Source organism: Phyllobates terribilis, unplaced genomic scaffold (assembly GCF_046119375.1).
Source record: "Phyllobates terribilis strain yellow unplaced genomic scaffold, ASM4611937v1 Scaffold_10__3_contigs__length_209671492, whole genome shotgun sequence".
NCBI classification, from domain to species: domain Eukaryota; kingdom Metazoa; phylum Chordata; class Amphibia; order Anura; family Dendrobatidae; genus Phyllobates; species Phyllobates terribilis.
In genome coordinates this window covers 153,949,385-153,973,249 of record NW_027362770.1, presented here as the reverse complement: position 1 = coordinate 153,973,249, position 23,865 = coordinate 153,949,385, and the positions used below count along the sequence as shown (strand labels likewise).

General features: G+C 38.0%; 1 protein-coding gene across 2 annotated transcripts in view; it reads right to left on the bottom strand.

Moving 5' to 3' along the window:
* Positions 1–23,865, bottom strand: part of CCND2 (cyclin D2) — a 326,524-nt gene that overhangs the window by 35,395 nt on the left and 267,264 nt on the right. The window contains exons 1-3 of one of the 2 annotated variants that reach the window (XM_073649950.1): positions 17,593–18,251; positions 15,205–15,420; positions 11,634–11,793 (exon numbers count right to left, since the gene is read on the bottom strand). In XM_073649950.1, coding sequence (XP_073506051.1) covers positions 11,634–11,793; positions 15,205–15,420; positions 17,593–17,787 — 571 coding nt within the window. In that variant the 5' untranslated portion in view covers positions 17,788–18,251. Of the gene's footprint in view, positions 1–11,633; positions 11,794–15,204; positions 15,421–17,592; positions 18,252–23,865 lie in introns of those variants that run through there. The other variant, XM_073649951.1, reaches the window with a different exon arrangement.

Sequence of the window (23,865 nt, the reverse complement as noted above, 5' to 3'; positions counted from 1 at the left end):
TGACCTCTCTCTGCAAGTCCCTCATACACAGGAACGCTCAGCTAGGCCAAGCGATACTGTGTACTCAACGACAGAGGCGTTACCACACGTGGAAAAAAAATGATTTGGTGTTGACAATTGCGGAATCCTTCTCTCCAACGATCATCTGTTGAGCTAGATTCGGGAGGTCCCAATTCCTGACGAAATTGGTTCAGATGATTTAACTAACTTATTTGGAGGCCTTAATACAAAGTCTAGATAACCTTTATACAAGGTACCAGGTTTCCAAGCAATAGAGAATCATTGCTGTTAGTCCCAAAGAGAGTGGTGGAGTCTTGAAGGCCCTTGGCTATTTCCAGATTTGCCCTCCCAATATTCTGTCTGGCGGTTCCGATCGGGCCTGATTTTGCAACAGCTTACATAGAGGCCTTTATACAAGGTCCCAGATTTCCAAGCATTAGAGACCCATTGCTGTTAATTGTTCCAAAGAAAGTGGTGGAATCTTGAAGGTCCCTGGCCATTTCCAGATTTGCCCTCCCAATAATCTGTCTGGCGGTTCCGATCGGGCCTGTTTTTGCAATAACTTATATGGAGGCCTTTATACTAAGTCCAGATAACCTTTCTACAAGAGCCCATGTTTCCAAGCATCAGAGTCCCATTGCTCTTAGTTGTCCCAAAGAGGGTGGTGGAGTCTTGAAGGCCCTTGGCCATTTCCAGATTTTCCCTCCCAATAATCTGTCTGTCTGTTCCCGTCTGGCCTGTTTTCGCAATAGGCCTTAGTTACAATCCATTCACAATGATGATACACGTTGTGGCAGTGTCAACATTTAGACCAGGTCCACATGCAAAATTTGGATGCATAACGACAAGGGGACTTCCATTCTGCTGACCGGCAGTTATCCCAAGGATTGGGTTCCCAGTTTTCCAATAAATAGGCGAGAAGTCGTAATTGTGGGACAACCATTTAACTCCAATTTTTAACTATCATGCGACTTCCCAAAAAGCACTTTTTCCTCGGCATTATGGACATAACTTGAACAAAAGGCAAAATTCAAGCAAAACATATCAACATTTTATGCCGGTGTACAGTAGGATGATCTTCAAAAGTAGAGCTGTGCTTTAAGTCCCTTGTTCTGAGAAGCGAATGTCCAAAGGAAAATAACAGAAAGGCAAAAAATTAAGGGGGCGATTGATAAAGCCCTTACCGAAATAAAATTGAGTAGAAGAGACGGAAATTTTTGCGACTGTTGCCATTTTTTACCCCAATTTTTGAAAACCGGCAAAGCTTTGCTGAAGGGGTCCTGACCTAATGTTGGTCAATTGAATCTAAGCCATAAAAGTGGACTAAATTATAACAGAAATGTACTCCAGTCACATTTCAGTCTTTTGCGCACGCCTCAATGATTTTGGCGCATATTCCTCCACCACCAGTCTTGATGAATTCCGCCTTATGTCTTTTTTGAACCCTGATCCGACGATTGAACGTCCTGTCTGCCTACTCTTTCAGGGAAAGAGAAAAATCACTTTGACATCTAGACAGATGTTGTTCAAGGAAACAAGAAATACACTGATCACATTCAGTAGACAGAACGAGGGTCTCCAGACCACTGGTCCGAGTGACGTGACCAGACGTCACGCGGGTACTCAACCGGTTAATACTCGGAGTGCCCATAATATTACCTTAATAGAGGCCTTGTCAGCAAATATTCTCCTGGAAGGCAGTCCTCCTTTCCAGTGGGCACATTTCCCAGTAGAAGACAAATCTCCCAGTCCATATTTGTTTTATGAAACCACGAAAACCATAAGTGGAAAAAAACATAACTTGTTGACAGTAAATCAGCTGATCTAAAAATGGCAGCTTGTTCTTTACTTGAGATATAGATTCAATCAAAAGCATTCACGAGGATTCAATATCTACCAAGAGAACTGGGATTCTTCACCCTCTGAGAAAGTGCGGAAACTTGGCACGCTGGTACTTGGACACAATTTTTTTTTTCAGGAGTTTTGGAAGCAGAAAGTTCCCAAAATCCACAAGTTTTTATTGGACAGTTGGAAAGTCTCTGCTCCAAAAATTCCTGAAAAAAGTGTGAAGATACCCTGAGATGTTGTAGGCCAAAGGTATTGTATTTGCACTTTTGGGGTATGTTCACACAGTTTTTTTAGGTGGATTTTGGTGCGGATCTTCTTCTACCTAAATGAGCTTCCTAAAATCCATAGTAAAAAACACGTACCACTTAACATGATGCTGTTTTTTCCCTTTTTTTTCATCATGGTAAAAAGGTATTTACCAGTTTTGAGATGGTGACTACAAAACAGTCCCAGATTTGCCAATTGAATAATAAAAAGCAAGATAATAAAAACTGATCCATGCAAAAAAAAGTATCAAAATTCACGTTGACAGACTTAAGAGTTTTTAATGTGGATTTTACTGTAAAATCCTAAAAAAAAAACTCTAAAAAAAACTCTGAATAAGATTCTTGCTGATTTTAATTGAAAAACATGCCTTTAAAGATGGTGCTGTTTTTTTACCATTTGGAAAAAAGAACCATGTAAGGTTTTTTTAAACACAGTTTTTTTGGTGTTTTGGTGCTGATTCTGCACCTGAATCCACATGAAAAAAAACGCTTCAAGTCTGTTTGCAACAATCATTTGCATGAGAATTTTTTTTTATTTTTATCGAGTATGAAAAAGAAATTGGCATGTCAATTCTTTCGTACATTTTCCAAGCATAAATTTTCGCAGCAAAATGTGCAATTTATTTATTTTTACACAGTTTTTATTGTAATTTTTGGACAGTTTTTTGGAGTGGAAAACGCAACAAAACCCACACAATATAGTTACAAATCCTATTAGAATTTTTAAAAAATCCTCAAAAACCATGTACAAAAATGGCTTTAAACCTTTAACTTAAAGTGATCATATCTACAAATAACAAAAAAGATTAAAAAAAAAAAGTTTCCAATGTTTTAATTTGAAGGAAATATCCTATCTATTTTTATTAGTGCTTAGTCAACAATGACTTAAAAGTCTGAAGAGGACTAAAGTTCTGGCCTTAAAGGGGCATTACCAAGTTGAACATTTATGGCCTTTCCAGAGGACATGCTATAAATGTCTGAGAGGTGAAGATCCTACCCTTGGGATCCCCACCAATGCTTGGAAACGAGCCAGTCAACAACAGGAATAAGACCCATCACTTAATAAATATGTAATTTTCTTTACCTGGTGTAAATGCTGCTGTTCTCTTGAATCCAACAATGTTCTACTTTTGTTCCTGTGCCTCTCCGTCCTTGAGATATGGCCTCCTTTTCCCTGCATATAAATATAGTCTTTTATTCAACTGGGTGTGGTTCTCAAAAACAGCACCCACTTGGGCTAACAAGACTAGATTTATATGCCTGGAAGAAGGGGCCATATCTCAGGAAAGGAGAGGCCCAGGAACAAAAAAAAAACATCGCCGGATTCAGGAGAACAGCGGCATTTACACCAGGTAAAAAAAAATACATATTTATAGCAAGTGACAGATCCTCTTTAAAGGAAAGGTGCCAGTTCTTGACTGTTTCCAAGGAAATAAAATGGTGGAGAGGCGCACAAGCAATGCAACCTCTCCTCTGATGATCGCTGGGACTAATCACAAGGACTTGTGTGTTTTTTTTTTTAGTCATTTCCAATTATTTCGAAGGAGAGTGTTGAACTCTCGATTATAAGTGAGAAATAAGAACCCCTCATTATTCTATCAGGTTCAAAGTGGTCAGACTTATGATTATTTTCCCATTTTAGTGGTAACGTTTCTCCTTGTGGAGAGTGACAAGCCAAGCCTGGCATGTCAGAGTGAGGAGACTTATAAAACATGTATGCTCCTCTGGGAAATTAAATATACAAATCATCAAAAGATCCTGATGAAGCGGAGGCCGGATTTTTATGCCATAAAGTATCCTGGCAATTCCTTCATCAGGCGCTAATGCAACTTAATGAACCAATATTGGCAATGGAGATTAAAAGCCCACTATATATGTCTATAGGTTCTGTCTGGAATTGGAGATCAGCACCATTGAGGTGCATGAGGCTGCAATACCACACACAACCTTTGTTCAGGTGTGGCGCCGTTTTTTGGAGACTTTCTCAGATCAACTAAGGCCAGTTTCACATATCCATGTTTCATGATCCCAGTACGGACTGGCTGAGGGTCTCAAGACCTCAACTCAATAGATACATAGGCTGTTAAAAATCGGGTCCCGCCACAGAGACCCCGCAGCCAGTACATACATTGCACTCTGTACTCGGACAGAGAAACATGGATGTGTGAATTCAGCTCAATTTGCTCAGTGTGCAGTTACAGAAAATTGGATGATATTTAAAAAAAAATGGTAGGAGATTTCAGCTCTGAAGCTTGCAGATCTGTTAACGCAGCTCAAAATAAAATATATATAATACTTATTTTTTTTACTGAACTGAAAATACAGTAATATATTATATTTATCCAGCCACAACTTTTTGTGTAGAATTATTCTATATGTAAACTGGGAATATGTTGTTTGAGCAGAATTATATTAATGCTTCTTCTTACATATATCCGGATATATATGTTTTAAGCTCTAGTTGTTTGGGCAAGTTGGGCAAAAACTTTTGTGAACGCTAATGGAAGCCTCATGGCTGTCACCTGAAGTTCTTAAAAATTAGGCAATATTTTTTTATAGATTTTTATTTATTTTTTTAAGGAAATTTAAGATAGCATAAAATTATTAAATGACGTGCAACTGTGTAAAAATAGCACATTCCATCACTGGTCTATTAATATGACATTTAAAAAGACCCATGTGGTAGGTTCTCCTCACCACGATCTACAGACATGCAAGTGTGGTCTGCAATTCTGTGAACCCGGACTGTTCAGCTTCATATCTAGACTTTGCCTGTAACCAAAGTATAACATACGCCATGCCCTTTACACACACAAAAATGCGTCTTTACAGCCTCTCTTCATGTATCGATGGGACTCGTGTTCCTCGCAAAGTAGTATGTGACCATTACATAACTAGAAGGACAGAATCCATGCAAGTTTATACAAAGGTTATTACATAGGTTTAAGCTAAATACATCACATATCTTCTACTGATCCTGAGTTACATCCTGTATTATACTCCAGAGCTGCACTCACTATTCTGCTGGTGCAGTCACTTTGTACATACATTACATTACTGATCCTGTACTGATCCTGAGTTACCTCCTGTATTATACTCCAGAGCTGCACTCAGTATTCTGCTGGTGCTGTCACTGTATACATACATTACAATACTGATCCCGAGTTACATCCTGTATTATACTCCAGAGCTGCACTCACTATTCTGCTGGTGCAGTCACTGTGTACATACATTACATTACTGATCCTGAGTTACATCCTGTATTATACTCCAGAGCTGCACTCACTATTCTGCTGGTGCAGTCACTGTGTACATACATTCCATTACTGATCCTGAGTTACATCCTGTATTATACTCCCAGAGCTGCACTCACTATTCTGCTGGTGCAGTCACTGTGTACATACATTACATTACTGATCCTGTACAGATCCTGAGTTACCTCCTGTATTATACTCCAGAGCTGCACTCACTACTCTGCTGCTGCAGTCACTGTGTACCTACATTACATTACTGATCCTGAGTTACATCCTGCATTATACTCCCAGAGCTGCACTCACTATTCTGCTTGTGCAGTCACTTTGTACATACATTACATTACTGATCCTGTACTGATCCTGAGTTACCTCCTGTATTATACTCCAGAGCTGCACTCAGTATTCTGCTGCTGCAGTCACTGTGTACATACATTACATTACTGATCCTGAGTTACATCCTGCATTATACTCCCAGAGCTGCACTCACTATTCTGCTTGTGCAGTCACTGTGTACATACATTATTGATCCTGTACTGATTCTGAGTTACATCCTGTATTATACTCCAGAGCTGCACTCACTATTCTGCTGGTGCAGTCACTGTGTACATACATTACATTACTGATCATGTACTGATTCTGAGTTACATCCTGTATTATACTCCAGAGCTGCACTCACTATTCTGCTGGTGCTGTCACTGTATACATACATTACATTACTGATCCCGAGTTACATCCTGTATTATACCCCAGAGCTGCACTCACTATTCTGCTGGTGCAGTCACTGTGTACCTACATTACATTACTGATCCTGTGCTGATTCTGAGTGACATCCTGTATTATACTCCAGAGCTGCACTCACTATTTTGCTGGTGCAGTCACTGTGTACATACATTCCATTACTGATCCTGAGTTACATCCTGTATTATACTCCCAGAGCTGCACTCACTATTCTGCTGGTGCAGTCACTGTGTACATACATTACATTACTGATCCTGTACAGATCCTGAGTTACCTCCTGTATTATACTCCAGAGCTGCACTCACTACTCTGCTGCTGCAGTCACTGTGTACCTACATTACATTACTGATCCTGAGTTACATCCTGCATTATACTCCCAGAGCTGCACTCACTATTCTGCTTGTGCAGTCACTGTGTACATACATTACATTACTGATCCTGTACTGATCCTGAGTTACCTCCTGTATTATACTCCAGAGCTGCACTCACTATTCTGCTACTGCAGTCAATGTGTACCTACATTACATTACTGATCCTGTACTGATCCTGAGTTACCTCCTGTATTATACTCCAGAGCTGCACTCAGTATTCTGCTGCTGCAGTCACTGTGTACATACATTACATTACTGATCCTGAGTTACATCCTGCATTATACTCCCAGAGCTGCACTCACTATTCTGCTTGTGCAGTCACTGTGTACATACATTATTGATCCTGTACTGATCCTGAGTTGCATTCTGTATTATACTCCAGAGCTGCACTCACTATTCTGCTGCTGCAGTCACTGTGTACATACATTACATTACTGATCCTGAGTTACATCCTGTATTATACTCCCAGAGCTGCACTCACTATTCTGCTTGTGCAGTTACTGTGTACATACATTACTGATCCTGTACTGATCCTGAGTTACATCCTGTATTATACTCCAGAGCTGCACTCACTATTCTGCTGCTGCAGTCACTGTGTACATACATTACATTACTGATCCTGAGTTACATCCTGTATTATACTCCAGAGCTGCACTCACTATTCTGCTGGTGCAGTCACTGTGTACATACATTACATTACTTATCCTGTACTGATCCTGAGTTGCATCCTGTATTATACTCCAGAGCTGCACTCACTATTCTGCTGGTGCAGTCACTGTGTACATACATTCCATTACTGCTCCTGTACTGATCCTGAGTTACATCCTGTATTCTACTCCCAGAGCTGCACTCACAATTCTGCTGGTGCAGTCTCTGTGTACATACATTACATTACTTATCCTGTACTGATCCTGAGTTGCATCCTGTATTATACTCCAGAGCTGCACTCACTATTCTGCTGGTGCAGTCACTGTGTACATACATTACATTACTCATCCTGAGTTACATCCTGTATTATACCCCAGAGCTGCACTCACTATGTACATACATTACATTACTGATCCTGAGTTACCTCCTGTATTATACCCCAGAGCTGCACTCACTATTCTGCTGGTGCAGTCACTGTGTACATACATTACATTACTTATCCTGTACTGATCCTGAGTTACATCCTGTATTATACCCCAGAGCTTCACTCACTATTCTGCTGGTGCAGTCACTGTGTACATACAGTACAGACCAAAAGTTTGGACACACCTTCTCATTTAAAGATTTTTCTGTATTTTCATGACTATGAAAATTGTACATTCACACTGAAGGCATCAAAACTATGAATTAACACATGTGGAATTATATACTTAACAAAAAAGTGTGAAACAACTGAAAATATGTCTTACATTCTAGGTTCTTCAAAGTAGCCACCTTTTGCTTTGATGACTGCTTTGCACACTCTTGGCATTCTCTTGATGAGCTTCAAGAGGTAGTCACCGGAAATGGTTTTCACTTCACAGGTGTGCCCTGTCAGGTTTAATAAGTGGTATTTCTTGCCTTATAAATGGGGTTGGGACCATCAGTTGTGTTGTGCTGAAGTCTGGTGGATACACAGCTGATAGTCCTACTGAATAGACTGTTAGAATTTGTATTATGGCAAGAAAAAAGCAGCTAAGTAAAGAAAAACGAGTGGCCATCATTACTTTAAAAAATGAAGGTCAGTCAGTGCGAGAAATTGGGCAAACTTTGAATGTGTCCCCAAGTGCAGTTGCAAAAACCAAAAACTGGCTCACATGAGGACTGCCCCAGGAAAGGAAGACCAAGAGTCACCTCTGCTTCTGAGGATAAGTTTATCCGAGTCACCAGCCTCAGAAATCGCAGGTTAACAGCAGCTCAGATTAGAGACCAGGTCAATGCCACACAGAGTTCTAGCAGCAGACACATCTCTACAACAACTGTTAAGAGGAGACTTTGTGCAGCAGGCCTTCATGGTAAAATAACTGCTAGGAAACCACTGCTAAGGACAGGCAACAAGCAGAAGAGACTTGTTTGGGCTAAAGAACACAAGGAATGGACATTAGACCAGTGGAAATCTGTGCTTTGGTCTGATGAGTCCAAATTTGAGATCTTTGGTTCCAACCACCGTGTCTTTGTGCAACACAGAAAAGGTGAACGGATGGACTCTACATGCCTGGTTCCCACCGTGAAGCATGGAGGAGGAGGTGTGATGGTGTGGGGGTGCTTTGCTGGTGACACTGTGGGGATTTATTCAAAATTGAAGGCATACTGAACCAGCATGGCTACCACAGCATCTTGCAGCGGCATGCTATTCTACCCGGTTTGCGTTTAGTTGGACCATCATTTATTTTTCAACAGGACAATGACCCCAAACACACCTCCAGGCTGTGTAAGGGCTATTTGACCAAGAAGGAGAGTGATGGGGTGCTACGCCAGATGACCTGGCCTCCACAGTCACCAGACCTGAACCCAATCGAGATGGTTTGGGGTGAGCTGGACCGCAGAGTGAAGGCAAAAGGGCCAACAAGTGCTGAGCATCTCTGGGAACTCCTTCAAGATTGTTGGAAGACCATTTCTGGTGACTACCTCTTGAAGCTCATCAAGAGAATGCCAAGAGTGTGCAAAGCAGTCATCAAAGCAAAAGGTGGCTACTTTGAAGAACCTAGAATATAAGACATATTTTCAGTTGTTTCACACTTTTTTGTTAAGTATATAATTCCACATGTGTTAATTCATAGTTTTGACGCCTTCAGTGTGAATGTACAATTTTCATAGTCATGAAAATACAGAAAAATCTTTAAATGAGAAGGTGTGTCCAAACTTTTGGTCTGTACTGTACATTACATTACTGATCCTGTACTGATCGTGAGTTACATCCTGTATTATACTCCAGAGCTGCACTCACTATTCAGCTGGTGCAGTCACTGTGGATATACATTACATTACTGATCCTGAGTTACATTCTGTATTACCGTATTGCGGATGTAAAAACAATAAAAAAAAAAATAGACAAAGCTGAATACACAGGGAGGCAGCAAGACTAAGATAAGAGCAAAATCAGGCCACTTTTGACAGGTCCCCTTCACTAATAGTTCTGCAAGCCTCAGAGTTTAATTTTCCCAGCATTCCTTCTGCTCTTCTAATGAACCTTGTGCAAAATGCCACCTTTACAGCAAGCATCTGACGTAGGAAAATTAACTGCTCCCTCCTCCATTACAGGAGTTCAGCAAGCTTCCAATGACAGCCAGCAGAATTGTGAATTCAGCTCTTGAGTATAATACTGTATCTTGTTTAAAAATTTTGTAAACTTTTTGTTTATATTATAACTTGGTTTTTGTCCTCCACCAATCAACGGAAAGTGGTGCAACCAAATAAATTAGCATATTAGTCAGGCTAATTTGCATATTTCTCCAAGCCATAAAAGGCGATGCTTTAAATTATTATTATTTTTTTTTCTTCAATTTTTTTAATTTATCAAGGTCAACCTGAAATGGAGATAAGTGGCAGCCACCAATAGCATAGCAGCAGCCACCTACAGCGGCACATCTGCCATATTCAACACCGGAAGGGTTAAAGTATGAGGAATTGCAAATCTTTCATATGTGGATAAGAAGCCTAGGTGTGGTGCAGAAGTATGCGCTCCGGGCCACACCTAGCCATTCTCATAAAGTTTCTGTAAGCTCATTTATCTGCTGCAGTCAGATGCAATGCCTGCTAGGCTGTAAGTCAATACCACCCATATACAGACTAAAAAGGCGGCCATTTTTTATTTTTTTTTGGAGGGAGGATGTGGGGGCGGGTCAGCCAATATTTATATTCCCAGGATTGATCGACGCTGGTTCTGCCCCGTACAGAGTCTGGCAGGGAGAATCCGCGATGTTTACTGCAGTGGCCACTGCTGGTGAAAAGTAGTATCGCATGATCACCTATATTAAACAATGGCAGCTTGAGGTTGGGATAGAGGGTCCGACTGCTTGTTATAGAGGTTGACCCCAATCCATCAGGTCCTTATACCCAAGAAAAATCAAAGATGGGGAGTTGACCAGAAAGATATATATTTATGGTACAGTCACATTGATGGTTTCCAGAAATCAATCTTCCCTTTTAATTTGGTGGCCACCTAACCGGAGATCGGTGGGATCCAGGACCTAGTGAATGCATATCCTGTGGCCCAAAATGGTGGACTGTGGAGTTCCTACAAGTTTATCACCTTAGTTGTGATTGTTGCTTGCAGTCATTGGAAACCATTGCCCTGGACATGTGATGGGATACGGTGGTGCACATGGCCGGGACACATTTTATCCACTAGATGTAAAGAATAAAAGTTCATACTGAATGACAACAAGCAGAGATCTTAAAGCATACCTGTCATTTCACCAAAAACTAGCATAAAAACTTGGTTTTGCAACCCCCACCCAAAGGAGTTAAAAATGCTTTTAGTGACCATACTAATCTACTAAGTCCAGAAACTATCCCTATTCTCATGCACTATAATTCTACTCTTTCGGTGGGTGGTGTCTCTTAATCAGCATTCTGCCAGCACTATAGGTGCTGAAACTTCCATTCCATAATGTGGTTGCATGCCCTCAACTAAAAACACACCTCTTATGTTTGTATGCAGTTTGACAAGAGAACAGAAGCAGAGAGGGGGCCCCTTCCTCCACTTCCTGTAGAGTAGCCCCTCTTCCTGTAGAGAGATAGCCCCGCCTTCACTTCCTGTAGAGAGATAGCCCCGCCCCCACTTCCTGTAGAGAGATAGCCCCGCCCCCACTTCCTATAATCCTTCTCAGTGTCTCTGCTGTTAGGGATGAATGACAACAGAGAGTGGAGAGCAAGCTAGACAGAAGGGAGACACCTAGTAGCCGGCACTTTGGAGTAATTTTTTCAAGTGTAAAACGACGTAATTTATAAATAAAGTTACTTGCAGATTTTCTATTTATCACATTATCCAATGAGATCAAGTATACTGAAATTACGGGCACAATTCAAAAATGACAAATAAATTGATCAGGAAAAATGATAGAATATCAAACAACTTTTCATCATACAAAAAAATTAAAGATCTACTTTGCTCAACCTGAGATACCCTTTTAAAAATAATAAAAAAAATATTCTGGAAAATGGATAAACTAAAAATCCTTTCTTACCTGTGGCACAGAGTGCAATAAATGTCTGTGCATGCTTCCGGACAATTAGCAGTTTATCTTTAGGTAATGGCAGCTTTCTCAATATATGGTCGATGAAGTCGTGTGGTGTGACGGCAGCGAGGTTCCACTTCAATTTTCCTAGCACCACCAGCTCCCACTCCTGGAAACCAATAAATAAAATCAGAAATGTACTTATTTTTCCCAATTTTCAATGTATTTTGCAAGAACATGACCACATTCCCCTCTTGATATAACACTGGTGACTACTCTAGGCCGGATTCCAGCAGGTGACCGCTACACGTGACACCTTTAGAACCTGCTCACACGGATGTTCAAAGGTTGGTGTGCGTCCATGTGAGACAACGATCTTCATCTCTTTGCTAATTTTTTAAGAAAAAGTGGAAGGGTCTACATGAGAAGATCAGTTCACACATTGATAGGACATGGAGACCATAGGTGATTGCATATGGTCCACCAAAGACTGCTTGGTTCTATCAGAAATCTAGATGTTCGATGTTGACCATGCGGCAGAAGACTTGAGCATGGAACCCTAACTTTTGCCCTAAAATGTCTTACACATCATGAGTAGTCATCCTAGTCTGGTCCGGCAGCCACATTGGTAATCTATAGCCGCCACACCAAGCCTCCTACTACTTGACCACATCCTAGATCTTGTGACATCATGATGTTGAATGACCGCGTACCATTACAGGGACCTACTAATCAGAGGAACCGCTGCAGGTAGGAGGAGGTTCTTAGAGCTTTGGTTTGGCTGTGAATCTTTTTGCACAAGCCTACATAGGATATATCAGAAATGTTGACCGTGAAGATCTGATTACGGAAACTCCCACCAATCATAAGAATGGGGGTCTATGTTTTCTTCATCTGCGGGATGAAGAGTTGGCATTTTAATCTGGGTGGGGATCCAAAAAGTGTTCTGTTTGCATAGAGTGATGGCCGCACACGTGCTTTACTGCTCCATTTACCGTTTATAGCAGAGTCCAACAGCTCTACAATCTCCGGCAGTCCCATAAGGACCCGTGGTGGAGATCATGGGTGGTCATTGCTCCATCTAAACTTCTCAAGTGGATAAATCACTTAGCAAGTTGAGACAACCCCTTTAAGGCCCTCGTGTGCACCTCTACACTATAAAAGCTCTTTGCAGCTCACAGGTCGCATTTGTGGATTTCCGACATGGATGGGCAATTTCAAGGACTAGCCCCATTCAACTGACTCAATCTCCAAAGGACTAGTCTGTTGGCTCTTCTGTCAGCGAGAAGAAGTACCATGCTACTTATAATTATGTTTCTCCTGTTTGGATTAATTAAAATCTATGTAAATTTTATGAAAAAAATAAAATAAACCTATGTCAGATATTTAGGTAGGACTGGTTAACCATCTAAGCACTGTGTATGGAGGAGAGAAGGATCAGGCATGTTCAACTTCAATGTGCCTGATCCTTTTGTTTCCAAGGTCGAAAAGACGTGATCTGATATGTTTGGCAGTGGCTTACTCTCCTCAATGGGAATACTTGCATGCTGGGCCAAGATGAGCGTGCATAGCTGTGATCTGGCCGGGAGAGATAGCTTTGAGCCAGCTTAAAGGGATATTCTCAAGTGTTAAAGTTATTCCCTATCCAGATCCCCAGCAATCCTGAGAATCGGGACTCTGAGGGGCCCAGATGAATGGAACGGAAGCCATTCATGTGCATTGTAATGGGAGTGTTGTAGCCACCCAAGTGCAGCACTCAGTTATCTGCGGCGGTCTCATTAATGGTGAATTGACCAGCAGAGCGCATTATCGACCATCGCTCTATTCACACAGGGCTTCTAGTTTTCGGGATGCTGAGATCCCCTGCAGTTGGACCCCAAGCCCATGGATAGGAGATAACTTTAAAACTTGAGACTATCCCTTTAAGGCCAATTTATACTCCCATAACTGCCATTACGCTTGATGTTCATGGTCCTTGTAGCACAAAAAGGTCATTTCTTAGTGCTCGTCTGATCCATTATAAGCCTTTGGCCCTAAAGATGAGAATAGCCAAGGTCAGCACTTCTCTTCACTCCTTCAGGGCCGTACAAAAAAAAAAAAAAAACTAAAACTGCTATCCGATTGATCATCATGGGCAACAATGACACAAAAGTTGCCCATAGTAATCAGATTCTAGCTCATTTTTTTCAGGTCCATCCAGAAAAGGAAGAATAAAGATATCTGATTGGATGTTAAGTGCAAAAATGTATTTTTTATATATATATTTTTTTAACCCAAAAGGTCATTATTTTGCAATCCAGAAAACCCCCAAAATCATCTGTACTCCATCTTGGTATATCCATTTGTAGGAGCTCTAGAGACAAGAATGGCCATGTTTTTCTATTCTCATACAACCTCTTTATAATTCCCCCACCCTTGATTGCTAGCATGATTGGACACGTGGAAAGGATCCCTATATAGAGTCTTCACTCTCTTTTGCAGGGGTCCCTGCGCCTATAGTACATACACCAGTTTAATTAATTAAAATTATTTCATATATATATATATATACATATATATATATATATATATATATATATATATATATATATATATATATATATATATATATAGCATTTAATTTTATTATTATAATATACATATTTTATGTAGAAATAATTAAAAATAATACAATTAAATAATGTAAAAAATATATATAAATATTTTTTTAATGATTTAATTGTATTAATTATTTTAATATACTGTACATTTCTTTTTTATAAAGTATTAAAATGAATAATAAAATTAAATATATATATATATTTTTTTCAATAAATTGTATTTTTTTATATATATATTATATAAAAACCTATATAAAAAATAAAATGAATAAAATTTTTTATATATATATATATATATATATATATATATATATATATATATATATATATATATATATACACACACACACACATGGATCCTGTAGCATATGCTTCAAGTGAATTAAAATACTCAATAGAATGTATTAAAGGAAACAACCTCTATAAGACATCTAAAACCTTAGTAAAAACCTGCTCAAACAGTAAATTAAATCTTTTTAACTAGTTATCCATAACCAAAATATGAGGTCATAATGAACATTTCGTTAAAAAAAAGCCAAAATAAAACTTTCAACCACTAGGTGGCGCCAGATACCACCAAAGTAAAGAATAGACAGTCGCCATATAAAAAATAAATGCACTACCAACAAAAAAAAATGAATGCACTTTAAGTTCCTACATTTAAACAAAAAATAAATTAAAAAAGGTCTAAAAAAAATGACAGCATTTAAGGGTGTGCATAACACTATTAAGGATTGTTCTGTATATATGTAAAAAAAAAAAAAAAAGGTTAATAAATCAATATCAGTATTTGTCAATAAATATACAGGTCCATAATTGAATTGCTTTACAAATGTGGTAAAAAAAAAGTTAAAAATAGTATTAATAATTATTAATAAATAACAATAATAATATTATAAACAGCAGTTAAAATACAGATACCTTTCCCATGGAAGATACAAAAGGCTGTAAATATTTAGTTTAGGAAACAGGCTGCTTACCAGCAGCTCTTGGGGTTTGATTGAATTGTCAGTGTATATGCAAAGTTTCTCTGCAGTTAATGGAATAGTCTCTTTGAGTTTGGATGCTAAGAACATGCAGACAGCCCCCAGGAGTTGAAGATGGCATTTTCTGGTGGGAATAACAGCTAAAAACCTGTCCAGATAGTTCATTGCCAATGGGAATACTTCCTCCTCACACTTCTGTTCTTCACAGACCTGTAGAATAAAATGGAATAAGGGAAAGAAAAAAAGAGGGGAAGAAGAAAGCAAGAGTAGGGCATAGGAAGATATATGGAAGGAAAGGGGTTAAAAAAAAGGTTCAGGGTCCAATTTATTTATCAAAATTAGTAATGTGGGGCACATGACAGAGTAACAAATATATAAAGTTTCAGGATAGGAAAATATTTAAGATAAAAATTAAAAAAAGCAAAAAAAATGAACAGTATTAGCAAAAAAAAAATACAAAAAATAAAAAAATATTAATTGAAAAATATTAGAAGAAAAAGAATATGAAGAAAGTTAATATATTAAAGGAAATGAGCAAGCAAGATGGGGGAGCATGGCAAACATGACATAAAATGGAATTAAAGATTAAAAGTAGCAATTAGGAAAGATAATTATATAAAGAGCAGAAATAGGAGAACATTTATTAATATCAGAGGAAATTTGGGTTATGAGGTTAAAGGGAAAGTCCAGAGAAAATGGAGGAAAAATGGAAGGTAAAGGAGAAAGGAGAGAGGAGAGGGAGGGGATAGGGTTAAATACTGCACTTTAGAATTGCATTTAATTCTATAATTTGTCATTAAAAATCACTGGACACTGATGAGGAGGTCTCAAGGCTGGAGCTCCACATCCCCCTGCTCCCCTGTCCATTAGGCAGAGAGAGGAGCCATGGATTCAGGTCACACTCCACCCCAGACATTGGAACGAATTCTGATTTCGTCATTTTTTCAAAAAATATTTAAAAATACTTAAAAAATCCATAGACGCCCGCTTTTTGCGGGGTCACCAAGCTCAGACCCTCCTGCATCTTTCCCGACAATTGTGGGGAGCAATGGACGATGTTTAGGGGTTCAAAACCATCGATGAAAGGGGTGCAGGAGGTCCCAAGACTGAGGAGAGCATGGCTGCTAGAGGAGAGAGGAGGGGGGGTTGGGATCGTTCCGGGGCTGTTAATGAAGGCTGGAGGAGCTGGGAATGAATGTGGGGACATGGGACTGTAGGGGGGTACACAGGGGAATGTTGGGGGGTCACCCCGAAATAATAATCCTATTCCTAAACAATATTAGGAACCAAAGTTGTAGCTACAATCTCCTCCCTATCCAACATGCATCACCTCCATTTGCAAAAACGACTGCACCCCCACATTTTTTTTTTTTACAGCAGCCGAACCTCAGTGTTAATTTTATTTGCACCCCACTTTGTTTTCCCATTAACCTTCAAATACCAGAATGCGACATTAATACATTTTACAAACATTTATGCATTTCCCTTTCTTCTTTATACAGTACAGCTGACATATACATCTGTATACACTCAGTATTGCACCCCAATATTTGCACAGCACCCGCAAAAGGCTAAACAGACCCCCTCATATTTATAAACACACCCTTTTTAGGTTTCAGAATGCCACATGTATAGCAGTGGTAAAAGAGGCGCAATTAACTCTGGTTTCCTTAAAAAAAGGGGGTACAGGGGGGGGGATCATGCAACTCATCTGCTCTAGAAGAGCACCTTAGTGTACCCCTGCAATTTAGGGGGGGCATCAATAATACATTACAGTATGGAAGTACAATCTCTTTTCTTTGCCTAGACAGACCCCCCCAGGCAAAAGGGGTGACCACCAAAGAACAGAGGGAAGAGATCTCCCACTTTATCACCACCAGGGACTGGGGGGGAGGGAGAGGCTGCAAGGTCTAGTTCAACAAACATGGCAGCAAAGTACATGCAGCCTGTGTGCATACGTGGGCACCAGCAGACTCCCCAACCAATTGCTCATTGTACCCCCCCAAAACTAGGGGTTCCAACATTGCAAAACTCCAGTTTAACTCTGTAGCAACAAGTGACAATGGAAATGTAAATATTTATAGCGACAAGTGACAATGAAAATGTAAATATTTATATTACACATATAGCAGTGATACATTATAAATGCATACAGTATTGGTAGATTATATATTATTATATATACACCAGCTGTGACTCAAGGCTATCCATAACAGGGTGCAATGCCCAGCTATATATACAGTACACGAGGGCAGAGCATGTGAGGATCTCCAGCAGATCCCTATAGGACTGTCATGTCAGCTTCTAAGATCTCCCTGATCTGCACCCCCCTAAAAGGGGGGTAAAATAGATTCCAAAGTTTGCTTTTGTGACTCCACCAACCTCCAGCATCCAGGTGGCCACCATCTTCCTCATGAAGGGCTGGATGTCCTTCTGGACACACTTGAAGTAGGAGCATTGGGGCAGATACCTCTCCTCCACTGTTAGAAGGTTCTGCAAGACCCGATCATCAAAGAGCAACGTGGGGTCAGTCTGAGCCCTGCGGACAGTATCCACCTCTGAGCACAGCAGCTCCATGTGTTGCAATGTCTCAATGTTGTATATCCAGTGGGTGCAGAGCAAGGAGCTTGGGGGTCCTGATAGTTGCACTGCACAGGGGTCTGTCTGTGTTCCCAGGCTCCCAGCTTGCTGCACAGTGACGCAGCTTGCACTAGGGCTGGCCCAGGCACTTGGTGTTATTATGTAGAACAGCAGCTGGCCAGACTTTTTAAGTTCTTTTTTTTTTTTCCTCCTCTCCCCACTCCTAGCAAGCAAGAAAGCAAGCAGGAGGCCCTAGTTCAGGGCACACATGACAGCTCTCCTCGTAGACCCTCCCCTTCTGGTTTAGGAAAATCTAGGTAATTAAGTCACTGGAGGTGTTATCAAGTGCATGCAACAAAGAGAAAACTTCTTGTGAGAGGAACAAGCTTATAAAGCCTCTGCAGAGGAAGGGGGTGTAGCTGAAGGAGCAGCAGGAGGAGGTGAAGGCAGCTGCTGGCTGCACAGCACAGAGGCTGGAGACTCCCCACTAGGCTGATGCCTGCTCTGCTGCTATGTCCCAAGTGCTAGCTGCCCCTAGAATCATCTACTATATGCACATAGTGCTAGATATGGATATACTGTATAGATGATACATGCTGGGTAGAAGTGCTTTTCTCTGGGACCTTGACTGCAGGTAGGGGGCAGTATATGTTTGCAAGCCCATATCCCTATTATAGCAAATCCCTATCTACAGAGGAGTGTCAAGAAATAAACAATTAAGTCTCCCTTCTGCATCACAATCATATTATTCATATCTTATATTATATATATATATACACGTCATTTTATGAGTGTATATGTGTGTGTACATATATATATATATGTGTGTGTATATATGTGTGGGTAATATATATATGTGTGTGTATATATATGTGTATGTGTGTATATATATGTGTGTGCGCTTATGTATATATATAGATATATATACACTTGTATATATGTGTGCATATATATATGTGTGTGAGTATATGTACACACACGTGTGTGTGTGTGTGTGTGTAATATATATGTGTGTGTATATATATCTATACATATATATATGTGTGTGAGTATATGTACACACACGTGTGTGTGTAATATATATATGTGTGTATATATATCTGTGTGGGTGCGTGCGCTTATATATGTATATACACTTTTATATATGTGTGTGCGCGAGTATATATGTATACACTTATATATGTGTGTGTGCCTATATATATATATATATATATATATATATATATATATATATATATATGTGTGTGTGTTTGTTTATAAATGTGTGTGTGTATATAAAGATATATATATATATATTTGTTTGCGAGTGTATATATATATAAATATGTGTGTACACATATATGGGGTTTGTTCTTACATATATATGATGTGTCTCTGTGTGTATAAAATATATATATGTGTTAATGTTTGTCAAATCTGTGGCAGATGTTACCTGTCTGTTGTCTGCTAGTCGCAGAAACAGCGCCACTTTTTAGCATAGGCTGTGCCTGGTATTGCAGTATTCAATGACCTAACGTAATCTAGCATCACTGGTTATTGTATAGTAGTACAAACCCCCAAAGATATGATGCCACCAACACCCTTTTAGCTTTTGCCAATTTTTTTAAAACAACTTGACTACAGAGAAGGATTCAGAACTAATATGCCATTTTATATTGAATATTTATGGAAAAACTCTTTAATGTATAAAAAAAATGATATGAAGAAAAATTTGATGCCACAGGATCCTATTGAGCAATTTTGGCCAATGAAGATATAAAAAGTAGTAACTGAGAAATTATATAAATCCGCAAAGAAAAAAAAATGTAAGCGTATGAATATATTGTACATCTATCCATATGGTTGCGGTTTTATATTTTTTGAAATTTGCAAATAAAAAACAATATGTAAAGAATTGTATGCAATTTTTAACCATTTTTTTCCAAACTGATGCCATTGGTAACAAGTTGTTGGGACAGAGCCTTTGATATAGTCCATGTCTAGTTGCTGCTAGTGATAATTCCTAGAATATTTGGCAGTGACAGCGGCCACTATCTATGGTAATATTGCAGCAAGTGTTCAGACTGATAGAGATTTCAAGGAAAGTTTTTTCTTTTTTTTTTGTTTGGTCATCCTTTACCCTTTCTACGCGTCAATATAAAAGCACCCCAAAAGCAAATATAAAACATTTCGACCCCCTCTAGAATTATCGATAATTAAGTCCTTGTGTCTCACCTCTTTTATCAATTTTTTTATCAACTTTTATCAAAGTTTTTTGTTTGTTTTTTTTGAGGGGGGGAGGGGGTAGATGGGAACCAGTGTCAATATTTTTATAATATTTTTTTTAATTATTTATATTATTCTTTTAAAGGGACATGTACTATAGGATATCCACAAAGATCCGAATGATATTCATCGAGAAGAGTCACCCTAATTGTTGAATTTGCCACTTTTCGGTCATTTTTACACATTTACGGCAAACATTTTTATTGGCTGAATATCACAGTATATATATATATATCTATATATCTATATATATATATATCTCTCATAACCTACATAATTAACATTACTTATGTGGAGACCTTTATGTATATTGGTTTCTGGGAAAGTTAGGTAAATCTGAAGGTGGCGACTATTTCAAGTTTCTACATATCAATACTTAAAGGGGTTGTCCAAGTATAGAAAAACTGCCCCGTCTTTTTCTAAAAAGCACCACCACTGTCTACAGGAAGAGACTGGTATTGCAGTTTAGCAAATAAAAGGTGAAGAAGCTGCAATAACAATAAAAATCCTATAGTAAGAGGTGGCACTGTTTATAGAAGGCGGCAGCCATTTTTTTTTTCAATCCTGGACAGCCCCTTTTAACTAGGCAGATATTTTATTCAGGAACCCCGGAAAGCTGGGTATCAATCTTTATCAAATATATATATCACCCGGCTTTCACAGGAATTTTTTTTTTTTTTTAAGTAACAAACAGACTTTAAGTTCTTAAAGGGACATGCACTTAAATAGAAAAGTAACAAAAGTGCATGAAAGTACAGTGCAAATGTGACAACCTGACTTATCAGTGCATATTTGTACAGCGGGTGTGTAAATTTTGTTAGGTTTAAACATGTTCCCGAGAAACTGAACCCAGACATTTTGGTATATTGGCACATTTCCGAAGAGTGCCCCCCCCCCCCCCACCAGTTAAAAAAAAAATTGCAAAAATAGTCAAGGTCCAATGTTTCTCTCTACTTCCTATACTGATCGGAGCTGCATAACGTGGAAATATCACTTTAAGTGTGAGAAAGAGTTTAGCTTGCAGTTTACTCCACTCCCCCGGCTGTATTTGCATAGCCAATAGTTGTAGTGTGCTCGCTACTGCGCGATGATTGTTACTGGGCAGATTTTTTTTCTATTTTTTTTTGGGGGGGGGGGGGGAAGCTCTCTCTCTATATCAGTAACTAAGAAGGCAAAAAAAAAAAATTGCTGACTATCAATTGGGCAACACACATTAGTTAATCTCTTCACAGGTTAAGAGGCAATAAAGCCAAAAATAAAAAAAAACAAGGATTGTGGCAAGGGAATCCGATGCCAGTGAACTGACACCTCCGAAGTCGCATGGGATTTTTTTGCATTAAAAAAAATTGTATCACATAGGATCCAATCCGCTTTATGCAACTTTTTATGTATTTATTATATATAATTATATTTTTTGTCATTTTTACTTATTTGCATTTTTTTTTCAATATTTTATATTAAACAAAAAAACGTAAAAATAATAAATATATTTTTTTTTTATATTTTTTTTCACTTTTTTTTGGTATTTTAGATCAAACCAGAAACTTTAAAAATTTATTATTTATCATTATTTTTGTCATTTTTTTTAGCATTTTATATTAAACCGTTTTATCAGTACCAACTGACTTCCCTAAATCCTCAACCCATACCCACAGACAGAACTAGTCGATGTGATAACCCTTCCATAGCTGGCCAGCGAGACCTGTTTATTTAATTTATGCATTATTTTTTTGTTTTTGCATTTTTTTTTCAGTATTTTATATTAAACAAGAAACTTAAAAATAATAATAAATACATTAAATAATACATTTTTTAATATAATTTCTACTTTTATTTTTTTGCATTTTTTTCGGAATTTTATTCCAAATGAGAAACTTAAAAAATGTATTATGAAACTTATTTATTATCATTTTTGCCATTTTTTATTTTTTTTTATACTTTTTTGCATTTTTTTAGTATTTTATATCAAACCAGAAATGTTAAAAAAAATATTATTATTTTTGGTATTTATTTATTTATTTTTTCACTTTTTTGCATTTTATATCAAACCAGAAACTTTAAAAATGTATTATTTATTTATTTATTTTTTTCATTTTTTTAGCATTTTATATCAAACGAGAAACTTTAAAAATGTATTATTTAATGTATTTATTATTTTTATGTTACTTTCACTTTTTTTAACATTTTAAATTAAACAAGAAACTTTAAAAAAGTTTTATCAGTTCCAATTGACTTCCCAAAATCCTCAACCCATACCCCCACAGACAGAACTAGTCGATGAGTTAACCCTTCCATAGCTGGCCAGTGTGACCTGTTTCCCACCATTAAGAAAACAGAACCTACTTACACTCCCCCCCCCCCCCTTTTCCCATTTATGAAGAAATGCAATGAACTTAGACCTACTCAAGCAGCATGCTCCTTTTACTAAAATGATCTCAAGTTCCCAATTCATTTCCTCGTTCCTATTGCCTCACTGATCCCATATACAAGGAGTAGGTTGTTTAACACTTCAGTGCAGAAACACCATTGTACTGGCTAACATCTTAAGTGTAGTGGATATTTATATTATATATTACATTTTTTTTAAATTTTTGAGCTTTCCCAAATACCTAACATTTATCAAAATTACACAATTCCCTATATAATAAATAATAAAAAATTAATTAAATTAAAAATTAGCTAGTTATGTCACATTTTTTTTCCCTTCTTTTCTTCCAACCAACACAATCAGTCAAGGGGTTGTATCCTTGAAGTGGCAGCCCATCTATAAGGAGCTAATCTGTCATAGACAGAGCAACAAATGGCTTATAAATTATATATAAGCCCCCCATGGGTGGATGATTAATAGGAACGTAGGCAGGCAGCAGATGGGTTATTAGTATAGGCCAATGCTTCATCACCCAGATGTTCGATAAAAAATATTTTTAAAACAATATATATATTCTATAGGATTAATTAATTTGGCCCTGAGGCTAAAATATACCATTAGAACCAATTGAATTTATTTATTTATTTATTTTGCATTTTGATGACACAGACTTTTTAGTTTTTGTGTTATATAGTGTTCAAATTTATCCCAAAAAATAATTAAAATTTTTTTTAAAAAAAATTAACGAGCTTTTCCCCCTTTTTACTGGGTGTGATTAAAGGGACTACTGCTTTGTGGGTGGGCAAAAGAGTCTTGATCTCTTCATGGATATCCAGAAACCAACTAAGGAGAAGATGTCTAGTGACCCTGAATAACAGGCAGATCCCATATTATCTAAAAGGCATGAGTTGAATAAACACACCTACCTTCCTTTATCTCAGCCTTTACCCCCTGAAAGGCCTTAATTCTAATTTACATTTTCGGCAGCTCAATAAGAACTTTTTTTTTAAAAAAAAAGGAGGCGTTTGAAGTCTGAAACTAAACTAACGACCAAATTCCACTGCATTATTGTCAGATCTTCACGAGAAAGAGTTGATTTCTAAAGAAATCCAATCTGGCCCTTTAAAAAAATAAATAAATAACAATTAAAAAAGAAAAATTATAAAAATGTAAAATAAATATTCCAAAACCTACATTTGAACGTTTATTTGTACATCTTGATGTTTCAAATTGAACTTTTTTTTTCCTTAATTTTTTTTTTTATTTTTTTTTATTAAAAAAAGTGGTCTGATGTAAAGGTACTTAATTTTCATAGCTTGGGGGGAAAAAAAAACAAAAAAACAAAAAAAAACTAAAAAACAAACATAAAGAGACTGGCACTTTAATGAGGTCTGTTTGAAGGAGATTCAGTCCTGTTAAAAGCAGACTGCTGTAAGTTTATT